This window comes from Corylus avellana, chromosome ca5, assembly GCF_901000735.1.
Source record: "Corylus avellana chromosome ca5, CavTom2PMs-1.0".
Classification (NCBI taxonomy): Eukaryota; Viridiplantae; Streptophyta; class Magnoliopsida; order Fagales; family Betulaceae; genus Corylus; species Corylus avellana.
In genome coordinates, this window is record NC_081545.1 from 13,200,758 (window position 1) to 13,222,182 (window position 21,425).

The 21,425-nt window shown below is 36.2% G+C and overlaps 3 protein-coding genes across 3 annotated transcripts; all 3 read right to left on the bottom strand.

Annotated features, from left to right (window-relative positions):
• Nucleotides 1-6,558: 6,558 nt before the first annotated feature.
• On the bottom strand, nt 6,559-7,392 carry LOC132181808 (protein FAR-RED IMPAIRED RESPONSE 1-like). Its single transcript, XM_059595039.1, has one exon. The coding sequence runs from the start codon at nt 7,390-7,392 to the stop codon at nt 6,559-6,561; it is 834 nt and encodes a 277-aa protein (XP_059451022.1).
• Nucleotides 7,393-7,452: 60 nt separating this feature from the next.
• On the bottom strand, nt 7,453-7,989 carry LOC132181809 (protein FAR1-RELATED SEQUENCE 5-like). Its single transcript, XM_059595040.1, has 2 exons — nt 7,935-7,989; nt 7,453-7,859 (listed from the first exon to the last, which is right to left on the bottom strand). The coding sequence occupies exons 1-2, from the start codon at nt 7,987-7,989 to the stop codon at nt 7,453-7,455; spliced, it is 462 nt and encodes a 153-aa protein (XP_059451023.1).
• A 12,353-nt stretch (nt 7,990-20,342) lies between these two features.
• LOC132181810 (putative F-box protein At3g16210) lies at nt 20,343-21,035 on the bottom strand. The gene has a single exon (XM_059595041.1). The coding sequence runs from the start codon at nt 21,033-21,035 to the stop codon at nt 20,343-20,345; it is 693 nt and encodes a 230-aa protein (XP_059451024.1).
• Nucleotides 21,036-21,425: the final 390 nt, after the last annotated feature.

The window sequence follows — 21,425 nt, forward strand, 5'->3', positions numbered from 1 at the left end:
CGGATAGAAAAAATAAATAAATAAATAATGAAAAAAAGAAGAGAAAATATCTTAGTTGTTCCAAAAGCAATAAATATAAAGTAATTGTAAAAGACTGAAATTTTATTAATAAAATATGTTACACATCATTCTGTTGTCAATCTGAGATGATCTTCACAAATTTAATTGTTGATTTGCAAAATAACTTTACAGAGACATACAACATACGAACAGTAAAATGATTTGTAGCATTTTTCTTTATTAATACTCCAAAACTGAATTTGCAAAATATTATAAATCTACCTTTATATAGGCTAAGTTTATTTGCAAAATATTATAAATCGACCTTTATATAGGCTAAGTTTGTCTTCTTTCAATTCAACTCCTCCGTTCTCATTTGCAAAATACAAGTAGTAGTTGGCCGAGCGATGACGACAAAATTCTCCTTGCTAAAATTCTCCAACTTCCACTCTACATAATTTATTGCGTTAATATTTCATTTTAAGCTTAAGACTATTATTGATGGACAATATTTCAAAACTCATTACAAAATACAAGAATTAGTCTAAACAAATTGTGATAACGCTTATTTTAATTAAAAAGAAAATGTGCACATTTAAGCTATTATCACACCTTCCAACCATTTTATTGTTAGTCACTAGCAATTTAAGAAACTCAAAAAAATAAATAAAATAAATAAATAAATGAAAACTTAAGAAAATAAAAACAGTATTTAAAACAAAGGGTTAAGTACCTTTGACCTCTTGTGGTTTAACAACTTTATTTTTTTTCTCCTCGGTTTTATTTTGTATCACAGATGGTACCTCAATAGACAATAATGGCAAAAAATGGAGATGGTACTTCCATATAAATTCTGTCCAAAATTTGACGAAAAACCACATCAGCAACATTAAAAAATTGACATGTGTCCATATACTAATTAAAAATAAAAAAATGAAAATTTTAAAATTAAAAATATTAAAAAATAGAACAAGAAAAAAAGGGGGAGTGGGGGGGAAGGGGTGGCTCGAGCTACCCCTTTGGACAGCCACCCCCATCTTGCCCTTAGGGATGGCCAGCGACACCCATGGGGGCAAAAAAGAAAGAAAAGCAGGACACAATTTACCATTAAATCAAAGTCTGGATTAAGTGCCCCGGGCAGATTAGCTGCTATGGTTCCAAAATCATTCTTGTCGAATTTAAAACCTGATGTAACCCTCGGTAGGGTGAGTTTTAGGCTTGTGGCTTTGAGGACTTGGGTGTTGGAGAGACAACAGAAAAATGAAGGACTTCGGGTGCTGGTCTTTTTGAAAGCGTTAGTACTGTAGGTGGTAGAGATAAACAGAATGCAAAGGGAAAGTATAAGGGATAAAGTAAAATTTATGCAATGATTTAATTTGCTTCCAAAAACGTGAAGTTTGTTGCCTCTCCACTTAGGGTGCTAGAGAGGCAACAAAAATGGTGGACTTCGGGTGCTGGTCTTTTTGAAAGCGTTAGTACTGTAGGTGGTAGAGATAAGCGGCGTGCATAGGGAAAGTATAAAGCGTAGTAGATAGTTTCCTTTAGATTTTATCCTAATCGTCCCATTATTCTCGAAGGAGAATTTGGGAATGCCTGTAATATGCTATGACATCTAATAACACCCACAACCTGTCAATAGGCAAAGAATTCGACGTCACACTCGGCCATGGATGTGTTCCATCAATGGGCAACACTGACTAATTCAGGTACATTGGTATGACCATTTTTATTACAATACTTATAGCTCTTTCTTACTCACTGAACAAACAATTCTTCTTGCTAACTTAAACATCATTGATGCCTCCCAGCAACACCCCTCACAATTACTTATTTTGTTAGGTGTGTGTTGCTCAAGATTGACCGTGCAATGAACAGCAAGATTCATCTACAGTTTTAACAAAAGAAAGAAACCTTTTAGCAGTTTCAAAAGAAGTTGAGTTATAGTTGAATGTTAGATGGAGTTTAGTGCTTGTGCATTTTCGCAATTTGGGAAGCTTTTACAGTGTACAACTTATTGCTTTCTCCAGGCTCCAGTAAGCATTTTGTCTCCTTATATAAAAGGGTGGGTGTGGGTGAAAACAAAATACTATTGAGTGCTTGTTGGAATTGATTAGTGTACATTCAATAAAGCAAGGCTCTCCACATAAGTTTCCAAACGAAACAACCCTATTTCGCCACAAATGAGAAGATCCAAGGTTCGTTGGCTACTAGGTTCGTAAGAAAACATCTGTCCATACTTGGTCAGTAGAACTTCACCATTCTTTGTAAAGCCTATCACCCTCACAAATCCATCCCTAGTTTCAATATGAAACAGCTTGGTCCAAGATTCTTGTACGCCAGACTTTTTCATCACCCACAAGTCCTTGTGAAGCTCTGTCGGGCTAGCGAAAGGGAGAACCGCAAGCAACCAATCAAACAACTCAACAAAGAATCCCAAATTATCCACCTTTTCCAAACTCTTAGGCATAGCCATTTCACCAAATACCTCATCCTCCATATTGAACGTCAAGATCACATCGTGGCAAATCGCATGCTGGTGCGGTGGAGTGAATCTGAACCGGGGAATGACCCGTTCAAGAAAACCAGCAAGAACCAATTCGATATGTACCGAGTATTGATGAATTAGGGGGGACCAAGGGCCTTAACAGAGTGCCATGCGCCTGATCAAAGTGTATAAATCTCCACATGGGCGGAGTGTCGTCCCTGTTACTTAGGGAATACACAAGCCTCACCAATTTGTAATCATCGTTCTTGGAGTCATACCCAAGGCCAAGATGGTGGACAAGCCGAAGCGAGTAAGGTTTTAACTCAATACTAGGCTCCAGAACGGATATGGCTTTTGGGATACAAGGGTTCCAGAAAATAAAGCTAGTGTGGCATTCCAGAAAACCGCAGGCTAAACAAACAAGGCCGCCGCATGAATTAACTAAGCGGAGCTTGGTGCTCGGGCGTGGGGAATACAATTCTATGAAACTTGATGGGTACAGAAAGAAACCCCCATTCTCTTCTATTCCATCCTCTTCCTCCCGAGATTGATTTTGAGGAAATGGGTCATCCAGAGAATGGAGGGTGAAGCCCTCTTTCCGGAGTTGATCATCGAAACGGTGGAAAATAAGGTAGGGTTGGTATTGGGGATCGGAAAGAAATCAATTGAGGTGGTTGGCGATGAGGAAGGGGCTGGAGATTAGAGACGGCCATGTCTTGGAAACGCACCTGAATTTGATGACCGACTTCACCGGCAATCTTGAGAGAATTTCGATGATCACCTTGTCTGGGAGATACTCCGACATGTCGTTCGTGCGTTGAAGCAGTGGCTCGCATTGGGTGATGAGAATTGCTACACTTACAAACATTCTCACAAACACAATTGTACAAGCTGATGTGGCTCAGCCACGTTGGCTTGTTTTAATTAAATAAAAACTATAGAAACGGGGACCAACTGACCTACTGACGAGCTTCATTTCCTGTGGAAGCAAGTTTTATCAAAATGTTAACATTGATTTGACGTGAAAGTTGTGTAGGAAGAAGCCATTTTTAGAAGAAAAAAAAAAAAAAAAAAACCTGCAGACCATTTCAAGCTCCATCTTCAAGCTCCACGAAGCTCCATTTTTAGACGCTCTACTTGAAGAGCTCCATATCAAAAAACGAGTACAACGCAAAAAGTGATTTTTAGAAAAAAAAAAAAAGAAGCTTGGAACAAAGGCTTTTTGAACCATCTCTCTTTGAGAAAAAACATAAATTCCCTCATTCAAACAAAACCAGATTTGTCTCTTTTCTCTATTTTTCCCTTGACTTCGTCTGATTTTTTTTTTTTTTTTTTTTCTTGACTTCCATTGGTGCTACCAATGCAGGCTGCAATTCAAGCTTGCTGAGGGAGGAAGTTTTTGCCCTTCTTGTGATCAAGGCTTTAATCAAGAAATTTGAGGGCTTGCCCAAGAAATTCAAGCGGGGTGGAGCTGTTTAAGGAGGCCGTTTTAAGTTTTTGTTGTATACTAAACAAAAAATTAGAGTTTTTGTTGTATAATTAAAAATGTCACCAATGAAATGTTGTTTTTGTTTGGCTTTTTCCTCATGTATCTTTCAATTTGCTTCTTTGTGATATGTAAGTCTGCCAACTTCAAGTTGCTTTTTCTATGTTTGATTCATCAATGTATACAACTCTCTATTTCAATAGACAAACTTCAGCAGTGGAAAGAATACAAGTAGAAGACTATCTTGTTTAATTTGTTATACCTCCATGGCTAAACACATGATATGGTTATGGTTATCCATGCTCTAATTTTAGTGAGAAAAGTGGTGAGCATCTTGGTTGTACATGGCCTTTGGAGCTATTTCTTTGGTTAAATCCATTAAGCTGTGGAGGTGACCCTACACAAAGCTCCTTAAAGGGACTAGGCAAACTTAAGGCATTTGAGACAATAACATGATTGTAATGCCGAAAGATGTTAAGAAAAATGCAACCATGTTTGAGACAAAAACATGGTTTCTACAAAAAAGAGTATTATCAAATAAACCTTTTTGTATAGCTATTCTTGTAGAATCCATACAAATTATAAAATACAGTTCATTTTCATAAATTCATTCTCTTGCAATTCAACAAATACAAGGTGAGCAAAATCATGTCTAGCAGCTGACTCAAGAGTATTGGGTACTAATCAACTACTAAAACGCATGTCAACTAACAAAATTTGAAATGACCATTTTGACTGCAACCTCTCCAGTATCAACAAAAAGACCATTGCAAAGCCAGCACCAATGTCACTGAAGTGGCCCTTTTTACTGCAAAACCAATATCATTCAGATTCAATAAAAAGTTAAATGAACCTTGATCAATTCTAAAAGTGAAATGAAAATATAAAGAAGAGCTGAAATGGACTTACTAGCACGTCAGAGCAGTCAACCACAGCTTATTTAGCATCTTTTCAAAAAACCATCAACCACATATCTGGAAATTGCTCAAGGCGATAACCATAAACCCCAAAAAACCATCAACCCCACAAAAAGTAACCTACTCCAGAGTGATAAACTAAATTAGCACAGTCCAAAATATGAAACCTGAAAGTATTACATAACATCCATTAAGAAACTATTACATAAAAGTCATTTCAAAAACAATTAAATATGGTAGTGAAAGCAATGTGCCTTTTTAATGGTAAGAAACCCCATAAACAGTCTTTTGAAGATAATACAAACTCATATGATTAATTTAGCTATTTGTAAAATGAATTTATAGGGCAGAATATTGACCTCATGGTTGTCATTGTCTCATCTATAGAGGAATCGAAAATGCTACATTATCCCTTTGCTCATTTCATCTCTCAGTCTAGCAAACATATTAATAAATAAATAAAAGCTTGTATTTCATGAGAGAAATGAGGCAAGATGGCTGAGAAACATAAATTATACCTGAGTAACTATACTTTATTGAGTTCCACTTATACAATCATGTTGTGAAGCAGCTACAGAAGGCAAGATGGATTCATTTAAATTCACTTCAACTTCTTTTGTTGCTTGGGAAGTCTTTCAAAAAGATATGACAAAAACAAGCAATAAGATATAAAAATAAAATAATGAGAAACAAGTAATAAGATATACCTATAAAATAAAGAGAAACAAGCAACTTGCTTTTGTCCTTTCTTCCGTTGTCCATTCTTTAATCCTAACTTTTTTTTTTTTCCTTTTATTGTATCTTCTTTAATTTTAACTTTCTAACAACCTTTTCTCCAACAGACTGCCTTCGTGTTGACCGTAGCCTCCCTTTACTTTTTGCAACTAAAGGACTCCGCAACTTATTACATTTTTTAGACCTCCCATCAATTGCTTCATTACAAAATAGAATATGCACCTGGAAGGTGATGAGAAGGTGGAGTACTTAGACTGCTTTCACCCCTTGACCCATTGTAAAACAATTCCCCTTTTAACTTTAGTACACAAGTTTTCACCGTCATATAAATTTCATTATCTTTTGATTCGATCAATGCTACTTCAGAAAAATCATTGCACAAACCTTCATATTTTTGTGCTTCAGGGTTGCCGCTCAAGTCGTCATAACTACTTTTAACGATGGTATATTTTTGTTTCAAGACCTTCTTCCATTGTTTAAGAATATATTTGGATGGCAACTCTTTCACACCTTTTATCAAGGTTAGAACAATAAGGGCATGTCTACACATTATTCCTCTCAATTCAAACAATCTACAAGTGCATTTCACCTCACATTCCTTGTCATTAAAGTAAACACAATACCTTACTTGTTTTGTGAAGTCATCATTAACTCTTATACAATCATCAACTTCATATGTAGAAATCGCACCTTCGCATTTCAGTGGGAATGGCAAACACATCATGAATACCCTAAACTCTTTTTGAACTTCTTTGAAATTTTCATTGGTGAAAATACCTTGAAGTTGATGCTCAATAGAATGGAGAGTAATAAGTGGAATCATTTTATTAAACAAACCAAAATAAGCTAGACGCTTGTTCTCAACCATTATCATTAAAGCATTATCATAATCTCCAACAAATTTCTTTAACGGGGTACTTGGCCCTACATAACCATCAAAAAAAGGCATTCATACTCTCACTTCGCTGTGTAGTAGACATTCCGGCCCAAAATGTATCTTTCACATATGCTGGTATCCATTGATACTGTTCACCATATAACTGACAAAACCATGCATTTTCTTTAAGATTGTAACTCTCAACTACTTGTTGCCATCTTTTTTCAAATTCATCATAATTCAAAGAGTCGTATACACAATTTAATAGAGCACCCTTAAAGTTTTCATATTGAGAGTGTGATCCAAGTTTGTGTGGAAACTTGCTCATGATATGCCATAAACAAAATCTATGTTTTGCTCTTGGAAACACTCTTGCAATTGCAGCTTGCATAGCTCTATCTTGATCAGTTATAATTGCATTAGGAGCTCTTCTTGACATGCATTTCAACCATGCTTCGAACAACCACACAAAAGTATCGATATTCTCATTTGATAGTAATCCACACCCAAAAAGTACGGATTGGCCATAATGATTCACTCTAACAAAAGATGCAAAAGGCATCTTGTATTTATTAGTCAAGTATGTAGTGTCAAATGTTATGATATCTTCAAAAGACTCATATGCTGCTCTACTTTGTGCATTTGCCCAAAACACGTTTCTCAAACGGCTTTCTTCATCGAGGTCTATGACATAGAAGAAGCTGTCATTTTCTTGCATTCTCATGAAATAGTTCCGCAATGCTTCAGCATCTCCTTCTCCAAGCAACTTATTCCTTACTTTATTAATGTAATTTCGACAATCTTTCTCTCCAAATGGAAGATTCTCATATCCACTAGCTTTAACAACAAGATCTTTGTAGTTTTTACTTGGACGGACTCCAGCTTTATCCATTACTTTAAGTCGTCTTTTCACACGAGCATTTAAAATTTAATTGCATGTAAAATATCTTGCCTAGGATGGGCTTACAACATGAGTGTCTTCAAGCACGACGGTAGACAATGTAAACCTTCCATTGGTAGTTAACTTTGCATTGATCTTCGCCTTGCACCCCATTTTCTCCATTGGTTTTGGCCTAACAATATTAGATGATTTGCTTCTTGACTTGCCCTCACGGACACATGCAATTGTGAAATATCTTAACTTTCCATCATCTCCAATTTTAGAGGTTCTTCTTGTCACTCCAAAACCAACTGGCTTGGCATACTGCTTATAATATGCTATAACCTCTTCTTCAGAATCAAACATCATATCAACTCTCGGTTCTCCAACCATTTGATTTCCATGAATAATTTCCTCTAGCCCATCACTGTTCTCATTATCATTGTCCTCGTTATCACTGTCCTCACTATCATCCACATCTAAATTATTAAAAAAAAAGTTAAGAGGACATAATTAACATAGTTTAACAAGTAGAAATTATGTGTTTAACTAACCAATTGGAGAGCCAAGAGGAGGTCCAAGAGCTTCATCATTGCCCACTATGACCATTGCCCTTAGTCTCAATTTCACAAATTATAAGAGACCTTGATTGGATGGAGATAAGTTCACACTTCAACTTTTGTGCTAAAAAATCCCCTCTGCAAAGGGAAACAAAAATCAAAGAATGTGATTTAAAAAAAAAAAAAAAAAAACTTTTTTCTATGGCTAGGAATGTATCATTGAGAAAAATTACCAAAATATGTTTACATAAAAAGTACCTCAATTAACTTAGAATTTAGAAAAGAGTGGCATGGAGCACCATGAGCCAAACTCTTCAAATTGTGACAAAATACTAGATAATGACCTAGGCAAAAGGATTAGGCAGGTGCTTTCTTTAGATAAGAAATGACGTCTACACGTTCCTATGCCTTCTTCAATCCACAAAAAACCAACTTTGTTCCAGAAATGTCTTGCACATACCAAATTTTATTAGCAGTCAATTAGTTTAAAGTATTCACTTTTCAATTATATATATACACAAGAGACATGAGCACTATACCTAAGAAAAGAAATACAGCGTGATTCTATATGGGAGGTTATGTTTTTTTCTCAAAGAGAGATGGTTCAAAAATCCTCTGTTCCAAGCGCTTTTTTTTTTTTTTTTTTCTAAACAGCCTCTGCTCCAAGACTACTTGACCTTTTCAAGACCGTGTGAACAATGATTTTGCGCAGAAGCTCAAGACTTCAGCAAAAACTCAACTTTTAAAGCCCATATAGAAGGTCCAGAAGGAGCTCACAAAATGTTTCTTTGGGTAAGAAAGGAAACTCACTTGATGCTTATCCAAACATTGTTGGGTTAGAAAGCTTTCTGCTTTTTTTTTTTTTTCTTCTGAAAATCGCTTTCTGTGTCGTACTCGTTTTTTGAGATGGAGCTCTTCAAGTAGAGCGTCTTAAAATGGACCTTCGTCGAGCTTGAAGATGGAGCTTGAAATGGTCTGCAGGTTTTTTTTTTTTTTTTTTCTTATAAAAATGGCCTCTTCCTACATAGCTTTCACGTTAAATCAATTTTAGCATTCTGACAAAGCTTGCTTCCATAAGAAATGAAGCTCGTCAGTAGGTCTGTAGGTCCCTGTTTCTATAGTTTTTATTTAATTAAAACAAGCCAACGTCGCTGAGCCACATTAGCTTGCACAATTGTGTTTGTGAAAATGTTTGTAAGTGTAGCAATTCTCATCATATTCCAACTCTCTAGTATTCTAGTTGTAGTTGGAGTTGTCTTTGTTTAAATTATCACTCAATTGTCAATGTCTGTATTAAACTTTTAATTGCAACAATGTTTTTCTAAACTACTAAAAATTATCAATATTCTTTCTAATGATGAAAATACACTTAATAAAATTTAAAAAAAAAAAACTAAAACTAAAAATTAAAAAAAAATAATAATAAAAAAAAAGGATTGGAAATTTTTTTTTTTTTAAAAAAAAAATCGTTTTTTTTTAAGAAAAAAAAAATTATTATTTTTCTAATTTATATGGATATTTTTGTCTAATTGATAAAAAATTTAAGGTCATTTTTATCTTTTTATTGGTCTTGGGGGACATTGGCAATTTTTTTGATAATTTGGGTGGGAGATATTGTCCCAATTGAAAGTTTTTCTGTTTTAATAAGAATACATCTTTAAAGAAGAGCAATGCTATATGTTGTATACATATGTAAAGGATAAATACTCTCATAAGATAATTTTCAGTCTTATCCCAACAGACTCAAGATAACAAGCCGAATTTTAGATTGGGATAAATTACATATTTGAAACTCTATAGAAAGATTACATTATTTCTTATCTTAAAGAGATTATCTCTTATCTCAAAGAGAATTTATATATTTGAATTGTAACGCTCCAGATTATAAATATCATTAGCCTATAATAGATTAAAGTAAGGTGAAAAATATTCAAATTCTCTAACTTTACATGGTATCAAAGCTACCAAAAGACTAATGTCAATTTTTCTCTCCTTCCGCAATTTTTTATCCTACGTTTTTTTTCTTCCCCTCACGTCAATACCTACTGCCTTCATCAATGGCAGCCATGCATTTTGCTTCCCCAAACCCACCTCACCGTGGTGGCCGTGGCAACTACTTCAACAACTCCGGCCGTGGCTCCTCCCTCCACCGTGGGTGCTATCGTGGCTCCTACAACCGTGGATCCTCATCCACGCGTCCTCTTTGCCAAATTTGTAATCGTCTAGGTCATGTTGCAATTGATTGCTACTAACGCTATGAAAAGCATATCACCACCCGAGAGCCTCATCCCCTCATGCAAGCCAACTTCTCCACTCCATCAGGCGGCCTAGACCAAAATTGGCACCCTGATTCCGGCGCCACCGATCACCTCACATCCGATTTCAATAATCTCAACCACCGATCCATGAAATATACCGAATCTGACCTAGTCCATATGGGTAATGGTACGGGTTTAACCATTCAAAACTCGGGTGACACCCTTCTTTCCTCTCCTTATGCATCTTTTATGTTGCAAAATGTTTTACATGTTCCATCCATCACAAAAAATTTACTATTTGTTCATAAATTCATTATTGAAACCAATACTTTCATTGAGTTTCATCCTTGGTATTTTTTTAAAAAGGAACAGGGGCCGGGGAAAATTCTTCTTCAAGGCCTAAATGATCATGGGCTATATAAACTCCCAGTCAAGGTCTCTCCTAGTCGTTCACCTCCATATGTCTCTCAATCCGCAATCCAGTCTCATTTATCCTCTGTGTCACTCAAAACTGCATCTGCTCATGTTGGGGAACGAACGTCTCCTCAAAATTGGCATGCACGGCTTGGGCATCCAACTTTTCACATTTGTTTAAATGTTTTGTCTAGATTTAATTTACCAGTTTCTTCAAATAATCAGCCTTTGACATGCTCTGCTTGTCACATGTGAAAAAGCAAACAACTTCATTTTTCTTTGTCCTCAGCATGTGTTAATCATCCTCTTGAATTGATATACACTGATGTTTGGGGACCAGCTTCTATGTTTTCCACAAATGGCAATACATTTTATGTTTCATTTTTAGATGCCTATAGTCGTTATACGTGGCTATTTCCAATATCTCACAAAAGTGATGTTTGCTCTATTTTTCTAAAATTCCAAAAATATGTTGAACGGTATTTTAACTCAAAAATAAAAACCATTCAATCTGATTGGGGAGGCGAATATCGCTCCCTCAACAAAATTCTCACAAATTTGGGTATTTCTCATTGTCTCTCTTGTCCACACACACACCAACAAAATGGTGCCGTCGAGCGCAAACACCGTCACATAGTCGAAACTGGATTAGCTCTACCCTCTCATGCTTATGTTCCATTTGAATATTGGGAACAAACTTTTCAAACTGCATGTTATTTCATAAATCGCATGTCCACACCTCTTTTGAAAAATTCATCTCCTTATGAAATTTTCTTCAAAGATTCTCCGGATTACACATTTTTATGTATTTTTGGGTGTGCTTGTTGGCCAAATCTTCGTCCATATAATTCTCATAAACTGCAACCTCGATCTGTGTAATGTATTTTTTTGGGTTATAGTATACGTCATAAGGGTTATCAGTGTCTCAACCTCAAAACTAGTCGTCTTTACATATCTAGAGACGTTGTTTTCGAAGAAAACATATTTCCCCTCCAAACTCCTTTATCCATTGAAACACAAAATCCTCCAGATAATACCCATCTCTACCCAACAAATCCTATTATTATCCAACAACCTCTATCTCCTACGTCTGACACCTACCCTCATGCAATACCCCTCCAATCTATAATCCCACCCATACACGGCAATACCCCTACAGTTAGAATCCCACCCGTAGAAGGTAATAATCCTCCAGCTAGAGTCCCACTCCCACCTATACACGAAAATAACCCCTCAACTAGAGTCCAAACCGTGTGCCCATCCATTCCTCCCTCCAACCAATCCGTGACTTATCCTTCTGCACAGCCCACGCCACAAACTACACCAACTCACGTGCCCAATATTCTCTCCTCAACAAATCCCAACGCCTCACGTGCCCTTGTCCCCTGCTCAACAGCCCCTCCATCACATATCTTCATTTTCTTCTCCAATTGCCGAAACTAACCCAGATATCCCTATACCAGTCGTACCAGTAAACAACCATCCAATGCTCACACGAGCAAAAAATAATATTACCAAACCAAAGCCCTTCTTTGATGGTTCCATAAAATACTCATCCCCACATGCTCTCATAGCTGACAGAGCTCTCAATGTTTCAAAACTCACATGCTATACACAAGCCTCCATGGATGCTCATTGGAGAACGGCTATGAATTCTGAGTTTGATGCACTCTTACAAAATAATACTTGGTGTTTAGTTCCTGTTTCTACTGCCAAGCATTTAGTTGGATGCAAATGGGTATTTCGTATAAAAAGGAAAGCGGATGGTTCAGTTGATCGCTACAAGGCACAATTAGTGGCAAAAGAATTTCAACAACAAGCTGGAATCGAGTACTCAGAGACCTACAGCCAGGTAATTAAACCAACAACGGTACGTTTGGTATTGTCTATTGCAATTTCATTTGGTTGGTCACTTAGGCAAATTGATATTCAAAATGTCTTTCTACATGGTAATTTATCTGAGGAAGTTTACATGTCACAACCCCCTAGTCATGCCCACCCTCAGTTTCCCAACCACGTTTGTTGTCTTAAGAAAGCCCTCTATGGTCTCAAACAGGCACCACGGGCCTGGTTCTCCAGATTGAGCAATAAATTACTAGAGTTTGGTTTTAGGACTTCAAAATCAAATACCTCTCTATTCATATATAAATCTGCTACTTGTACCATATATGTTCTTATATATGTTGATGACATAATTATCACAAGCTCAGTTGCATCAGAAATTGATAATTTACTCCGTAGCATGGCATCTAAGTTTGCAATAAAAGATTTGGGTGAGTTAAATTTTTTTCTTGGCATTGAGGTCTCACGGCTACTAGATGGTGTTCATTTCTCTCAGCATCGTTATATGCTAGACATTTTATAGAGAACAAAAATGGCTGATGCAAAACCTGTTTGCACTCCAATGTCTACTTCAATTATTTTATCTGCATTTGATGGTGAGATATTTTCGGATCCCACCCTCTACCGAAATACAATTGGTGCCCTACAATATCTGCTCATAAGATAATTTCCAGTCTTATCCCAACAAACTCAAGATAACAAGCTGTATTTTAGATTAGGATAAATTACATATTTGAAACTCTATAGATAGATTACATTATCTCTTATCTTAAAGAGATTATCTCTTATCTCAAAGAGAGTTTATATATTTGAATTGTAACGCTCCAGCTTATAAATATCATTAGCCTATGCTAGATTAAAGCAATGTGGAAAATATTCAAATTCTCTGACTTTACAACATAACATAAATCAAGTTAAAAATAGCGATTTTTAAAAACAAAGTTAAATGTTTGATAAAATCATAGTTTTGCTTTAAAAATCATGCATTTTTATTGGTAATGGGGAGAATATTTTTCTTTGGCTGGATTCTTGGCATCCTTCTGGCATTTTGTTTGAGGTTTTTGGGCATAGGGCTATCTATGATGCCCATAGTAGTGTGAAGGCTAAGCTTTCTTCTGTCATTCTTAATGGAGACTGGTTCTGGAGACCAGCCAGGTATGAGGCTCTAGTTGAGATTCAAGCTAGGCTTAATGAGATAAGTTTTGGTCCTCATGATAAACCTTTGTGGACTGTCTCTAGGAAAGGCACCTATGTTAGCTTAGAAACTTGGGAATTTCTTAGAGCAAAGAAGGATGAGGCTGCTTGGTGGAAGTTGGTATGGTTTCCACATGCTATTCCCAAGCATGCTTTCATTTTGTGGCTTGCTATGCAAGATATGCTTCTCATAGGGGATCGTTTGATTAAGTGGGGATATAAAGGTGAGGTTAAGTGTTTTCTCAGTCATAATCAAATGGAAAGCAGTGATCATTTGTTTTTTGAATGTAGTTTCAGTTATTGAATTTGGAAGTTTTGTATGCATCTTTGTCAAGTAACCAATCCTCCTGTTATCTGGGATGAGGTCTTGTAGCTAGGAATCAGCAAAAGGGGGAATAAGGCTCTCAAAGGTCTCCTCTGCCGCCTTGTTTTAGGTTTTGTAATTTACAACTTATGACGCACAAGGAATGAAATCAAGCACTCTGGTCAGCCTAGCACTGAGGAGCAGATCTTGAAGAAAGTTCGTTGGGAAGTGAGAACTAGAATAGCTGAAAAGGGAAATTTCCTAAGACAAGAGATAATTTGGTCTTAGCCTCTTTGTGGAACTTAGCTGCAGATTTGCTATTGTAAGTTGTTTTGAAGTTTTGTGGTGTTTGTTTTGGTTTGTTGATAGAGTTTAGTCCTATGTGAGGGTTGTTTCGGCCTTTGGGGAGGCATGATGGTGATGTAGTTTGGGTTTGCTTGTAGTTTCTTTTTGCTGTCTGCAAGCTGTTCTGCAGTTTGGATGTTCTTTCTCGTTTTTTTGAGATGGTTTGGTTAGGCCTATGTGAGGTAGTGTTTTCAACCTGTTAGAAAGGCTTGTAATTAGTGTTACTTTGTTGATTGGTTTGTTTGCTAATAAAGTCACTTATTCATCAAAAAAAAAAAAAAAAAAAAAAATCATGCATTTTTAAAAACATGCATTGCCTTCGATTTGAACACGCCATTTTTTAATTTTTTACGATTTGATGTAAAAGCGTACTTTTAGTCTTTAAAATCGCAATCTCAAATGTAATGGGAGTATAACTATGTACATTAGCCTCACTAACAACCTTCCACGTGTGCTATCTAACAAATTTTATCTGAAATTTCCATTCTACTATTGAAAATAAATTACCAAAAAATAAAAAACAAAGAACATTTACAAAAATAAATTACCTCCTCTTCTCACGGAGGGATGGGCTTTGCACCCTCCCCTCGATTGGGGGCTGCTTCAGGGTGTGCCTCCTCCACCACCACCCCCCAACAAGGCCATGAGGCTTTAAAATTATTATTATTATTATTATTTTGTTTTTCAATTATAAGAATAGAATTAGATTGATTAGTTTGAATTTTTTTTTGATAAAAAGTGAATATATATATATATATATAATCTTGAAATTGTAGAGATAATTTTGAAAAATTTCTGGAAAGCCACAATATTTGTGATTTTATAGTGAAATCGCTGATATTACAATGCTTATTGTACGGGTTTAAGATTCGTTCTTCTGCTACAAATCAAACGCACGCGAAATATTAATTAAGGAGAAATGTGATTATTTAGGAGAAATAGGTCGTCTACATCTTGTGTTTTGTGTCATCCTTTAAAACCAGGTGGCTTGCGGCCAACTCCAAACTCCCTATGGCTCGCGGCTAACCTAAAGCTCGGCGCTTGCCGTGAGCCACCCAACCTTGTGCTAGTTTTTTTTTTTAAAAAAAAAAAAGAAGAAAAATTAAAAAAAAAATTATTAGAAGAGTATGATTGTATTTTTACACATATTGTGACACTTATTTGATGAAAATAGGTCATGAGTTTAAATAATGGCTTCACATCCAATTTAGGCTTGAATTTACTCTAGATGTAGAAATCTCTGTGCATGGATATGTTGAATATTGATTCAACAATTTCTTGATTCAGAACTTTAATTTCATCTTTGATTCCAATTAATTAGGTGTTGAATGTTGTGCCCACATGACAAAAAAAAAAATGTTGATACTGAGGAATGTACAAAAATTACCTTTAATCATCATCAAATGTACAATGTTTTAAATTTTGTATGATAAAATAAATCAGAGCAATCAGGTAATGCTGATGCACCTAATACTTGTTTACATCCCCTGGATTTCTAATTTATCTAATTTAATAATAATGTGATATTAAATCATTCTTATAAACTACTTCCATCCTTACAACCATTAACCACACAAACTCACCCATTCACCTTATTTGCAATGTCTCCTCCATTGTTTCAATATTTGCAATTTCACTCCCAATTTATCATTGGGGTTGCAATGTGCCCCGCCCCTTCTGCACTCAAATATTTCCCTCAAATTCAAGTAGTCAATTTGAAGCCAACCTTAATTGGCAAAGTTAACAGACTATATAACAGACGCAGTACATAGTGCTTGGAGGCATATGCTATTTGTGGTTGGCTAAACTCATACTTCAACAGAGGAGTACATGGTTGGCTAAAAGAAGACACAACTTGGCAATCAAATTCCTGTGAATGTTTCTAAATTGACTTGCAAATTCTACACATTGCAGATATTCAATGATAAAATGCTAAAGATCAATGTCAAAAGATAACAAGTTCCTGAATGGAAAGACAGATTTAAGAGGATTTAAAGCTGATTCGACCCCAAAAAATGGAAAAAAAGCTGAGAAAACCTCTTTTCTTATGCTGGAAAAGGATGGAACTTGTCACAATGTCCAGCAAAAGCACCTGTAAGGCCCTGGTGGATACTTCCACCTAGGAGGGAACATATCATACCATCGAAAGATATAAAGGACCCAATTATATAATATTAAGATCCAAACTCCGAAGTCTAACCTTCAAAATTATCTATATTTCCTTTCAATGTCTTCGATACAGCAGGAGAAACATTTATAAATGGACCTGGAGAGATTGAGATTGAGTTACCAAGTAGGGGCTGCAAAAAAAAAAAAGGAAAAGCCCTTAAGAGATTTGAGTTACAAAACCTCAATAGCAAACTAAGAAAGTAAATTTATACTGAAATCTTGCAAGACTCAAAATCTTAAAGAAACAGGAGAGAACACCATATATTTATCATTCAATAATTCAGATTCTAGCGATCACATAATAGCAGGAAAACTGAATATTGTATAAGCTATCCTCATGTGAAGAGTAGAGCTAAGTTCTAACTGAAAAGTAGTTTCTAGTAATAGTTTTATCTCTAAAAAATGTATCTAATTAGTCTAACTCCAAGTAATATTATGCAGGGCAACATCATAGGCCTGCAAACCCAAGCATATTTTTGACTTAAGAGTATTGGTCCATTTGATAAACGGTTTTGGCATGATTTCGGCACAACTTTATTCATCTCCTTTTTTTTATTTTTTCAACATGCTCTTACTTTTTATATCACATCAATAATTTTTTATTACTATTCAAATAAAAAAATCACTACAAGCAATTTTTTTTTAAAATTTTTTCCATGCCAAACATTTTTACTTTTTCACTTTAAAAAAAAAAAAAAAAACATTTTTACTTTTTTTCACATCAATCAATTTTTGCTACAGTATCGAACCGAAACTGAAACGAAATCGTTTATTAAACGAACCCACAGCTCTGGGGAACATGATTTTTTTTTTTTTCTTCCTTTTTTTGCCTTCAACAGCAGTGTGGTTGAGTTCCTAAATTCAACAGCTAGCATATTGAGATTGGCTTTTATCTTGGAATACAATCTGCAAAATGAAATTCAAGGTCAATGGAATGGCATCACAAAGCATATGGCAGTAATCAACACTAAAAGTGCCAAACATGATTCACTTTAGTTTGTGATGGGCAACAGAAGAAATTCTTCAGGGTCCCCCTTTCATAAATGAAAACCCATAAATATATGTAGGACCATACTATTGAGATACCATAAGAAATCTTTACACAAAATGGATCACATTTGTGGGACAAGAAAATGCAGAACTACAAGCCAAGAAACACATAGTTACCACTCTAGTTCTTAATAAATTGGATTTCACATAATTCTTACTCCAAAATGCGTTTAAAATCCTCCCTAGTAAAAGAACGAATAGAATACCTGCAAGAAATAAAAATACACACCAGAGCAGCCTATTGAACAGAGAAGTGACCTATAAAATGATCTCTTAGAAACCGACAACTAATAACCAATAATATCTCCCCCACCTTAAAACCCTGTCTCCATTGAAAATACCAACACGCTTAAATAAAGACATAACAAAGTAGATTTACATGCTACCTAGTCTACAATACTTTTCATAATCCTGGTCTAGGCAGCGTATTTATGTGTTTATATTACAGTCACATAATTAGAGAACCATCAAGTATATTAAAGCTCCACTAAGTTTACTCCAGCATTCATCATCACTTAAATCTCAAACCTGACAGGCCATTTGACTACTCACACAGACAACCAAAGAAGTATTTTGCACACAAAACATCAACTATGTAAGAAACGATTCAAGACGGCTCGTCCGCTCATAATGTGGTTTTCAACATAGATGGCAAAACAGGTAGCTTTCAGAATGAAAAATTGTAACACATTATCTATATACCCCACCCTACATGCATGTTTTCAGTGCTTGCCAAAGAGAAAAGTGGACATTTACTGGACAAGGCCTCTAAACTTGATGCAACAAATAAGGGTAAATGTGCCTCTTTTATATGCTATCTTGAAAACTCTCCCTTTTCTTAGTGACAACATATTTTGGCGAGAACCATTACCCAAAGGTAAACAATCAAGTTCATTATCAACAAGGTGATAGAAAGAAAGTGGCCTAGCTAGAATTGTCACCAACACATGCAGAGAACAAAGGACCAAGCAGTTCAATGTCAAAAGCTAAAGTTGAAATTCATTATAATCTATTCTTGTCTTGAGTCGAAAACATTTCAAAAGATGGGTTCATTCGATGAAGATCAGAAGCATTTTCCAATTTACATATAACTTTCTCCTTATCTACCAAAACAACCTTTCGAATAAGTTACAGAACTCAAAGCCCTTACAAATTCTTAAGATAGAAATTGAGCAAACTCGAGCTAAAATGCCTAACTTTTTCACAAAAGTTCAAGCTAAAATGCCTTAATTGAAAAGAAAAAACAACTAAAATTGGCAAACCGTCGGTGTTGTTGAGCCATACACTGAAGAATCTTGATTATAATCTAAGCACCCAAAAGGAAAATCATTGTTTGGCTTCCAGGAAAATAAGGGAAAAGAAAGAAAGAAAAAAAAAAAAAAAAAAAAAAGTTTACATTTCAAACTTAGGAGTGGTTTAACGCCAGATATGGCAATGGAAAATGGAAGATTAAGGTTGAGGAAGTTATTGAATTTCATTCCTTTTCTTATAGTTTCCCACATTTTCTCAGAAACCAAACAGGGCCTAAGCCGATAGGATATAAAATTGAAAGGAACCACGAAAAGAGAACGAGCAAAACAACACTAGAGAGCTAATGACTGTAATATTTTCAAACGTATTCATAAAACCATATTTCTTTTTGATAAGTATTCATGAAACCATCTTTCACCACATGAGATAATGCATTAAGTTCATACACTTTTATTACTAAATGTACAAAGACATTGAACAAGCATGGTTTTGAGAATTCAGCCCAACAGGTACTGGCCCTTGGAACATAGACTATTATAGTTATAGAAGCATGCCCACATGCACATAATGCATTCAGCAAGCATGCGCTTACACAAAAAAGAATCTAAGATAACTCTCAAGTATCAAAACAATCAACACAACCATAAAACACAAAGAAATATCGGGACTAAACCTCCCTGGTGCTGCAACTAACTTAGCCTCACCTTCATCCCATCACCCAAAAGACAAAACAAAAAAACCCCACTCAACCCCCAATTACCCAAGTAAACAAACAATAAGCAGTATCAACCATTAGGTGGAAGTAGAAAAACATCACAGTACATGTTACTGCTCTAGTGGAACTTTGTTTTGGTCAGAGGATAGACGCACATGATTAACTTGAGCTAAGAACCTAAAACAAAGTGAATAAAAAGTGGCATTGGAAAGAATTAAATGTACTTTCGGCTCAATATCCACAGTTTTATACTAAGCACACTAACTGAAAAAACCGTACACAACTACAATGTAAAACTAACATCAAGTATCTCGCCATTACTTGCTATTCCTTATGCGCTAACTACCAGCAGACGAGTTCCCCTGCCTTCCCAGATCTTCGTCTGCTACATTCAGTAGAACAAGGCTCTCCACATAAGTATCCAAACCAAACAACCCTGTTTCGCCCCAAATGCAAAGATCCAAGGTTCGTTGGCTACTAGGTTCGTAAGAAAACATCTGTTCATCCTTGGTCAGTAGAACTTCACCATTCTTTGTAAAGCCTATCACCCTCTCAAATCCTTCCCCAGTTTCAATATGAAACAGCTTGGTCCAAGATTCCTGTACCCCATACTTTTTCATCACCCACAAGGAGTGAAGCTCGCTCGCGCTGGCGCGAGGGAGAACCGCAAGCAACCCATCAAATAACCCAACAAAGAAGTACACATTATCCACCCTTTCCAAACTCTTAGGCATAGCCATTTCACCAAATACCTCATCCTCCATATCGAACGTCACGATCACATTACTGCGAATCGTACCCTGGTGCTGTGGAGTGAATCCAAACCAGTGGAGTGACCCATTCAAGAAAATCGGCAAGGACTAATTCGATAAGTACAGAGCACTGATGAAGTAGGGAGGACCAGGGGCCTTAACAGAGCGCCATGCGCCCAATCGAAGCGTATAAATCTCCACCAGGGGCGGAGCGTACCACCCGCAATTAAGGGAATACACAAGCCTCACCAATTTGTAATCATCGTTCTTGGAGTGATACCCAAAGCCAAGAAGATGGAGAAGCGGGTCGGATTTTAATCCAATATTAGGCTCCGGAACGGATATGGATTTTTGGATACATGGGTTCCAGATAATATAACTATTCTTGAGTTCCAAAAAACCGCAGGCTAAACAAACAAGGCCGCCGCATGAATTAACCAAGCTGAGCTTGGTGCTTTCGCGTGGGGATTGCAATTCTATGAAACCTGATGGGTAAGTAAAGAAATCCCCATTCTCTTCTATTTCTTCCTCTTCCTCCCCAGATTGATTGTGAGGAAATGGGTCATCCGGAGAATGGAGAGTGAAGCGCTCTTTCTGGAGTTGGTCGTCGAAATGGTGGAAAAGAAGGTAGGGTGGGTATTGGGGATTGGAAAGAGAGAGATTGAGGTGGTTGGCGATGAGGAAGGGGCTGGAGATTAGAGACCGCCATGCCTTGGAAACGCACCTGAATTTGAGGAGCGACTTCACCGGCAATCCGGAGAGAATTTCGATGATCGCCTCGTCTGGAAGATAGTCTGACATATTTGTTCGTGCGTTGAAGCAGTGGTTACCTTAAAACCTTGGTTTTAAATTCAAGTTTGTTTTCAAATGCAGGGATTAGGATCCATTTCCATAGAATTAAAGATAAAATCAAATCCTTAAATACATACATGCATTTATTTTAGGGCAAAGTTGTTTAAAATTTAAATGCTATCAATTTCTGTTTAGGAAACAAAATATGTTAATCAAATTTCAAATCAATTGAGCCCAATTTTTATAATTAAAATCTTATCTCGTTTTGGAAAGTATAGAAATCAAGATTTTACCCTTGCTGTAATTTGGTTTTAGAGAAAAAATGACTTGGTTCTGTTTGAATTTGCAAGGCAGTACAGAGACTAAGGGCTTTACAAAATTACAAGAAGAGAAATAGAG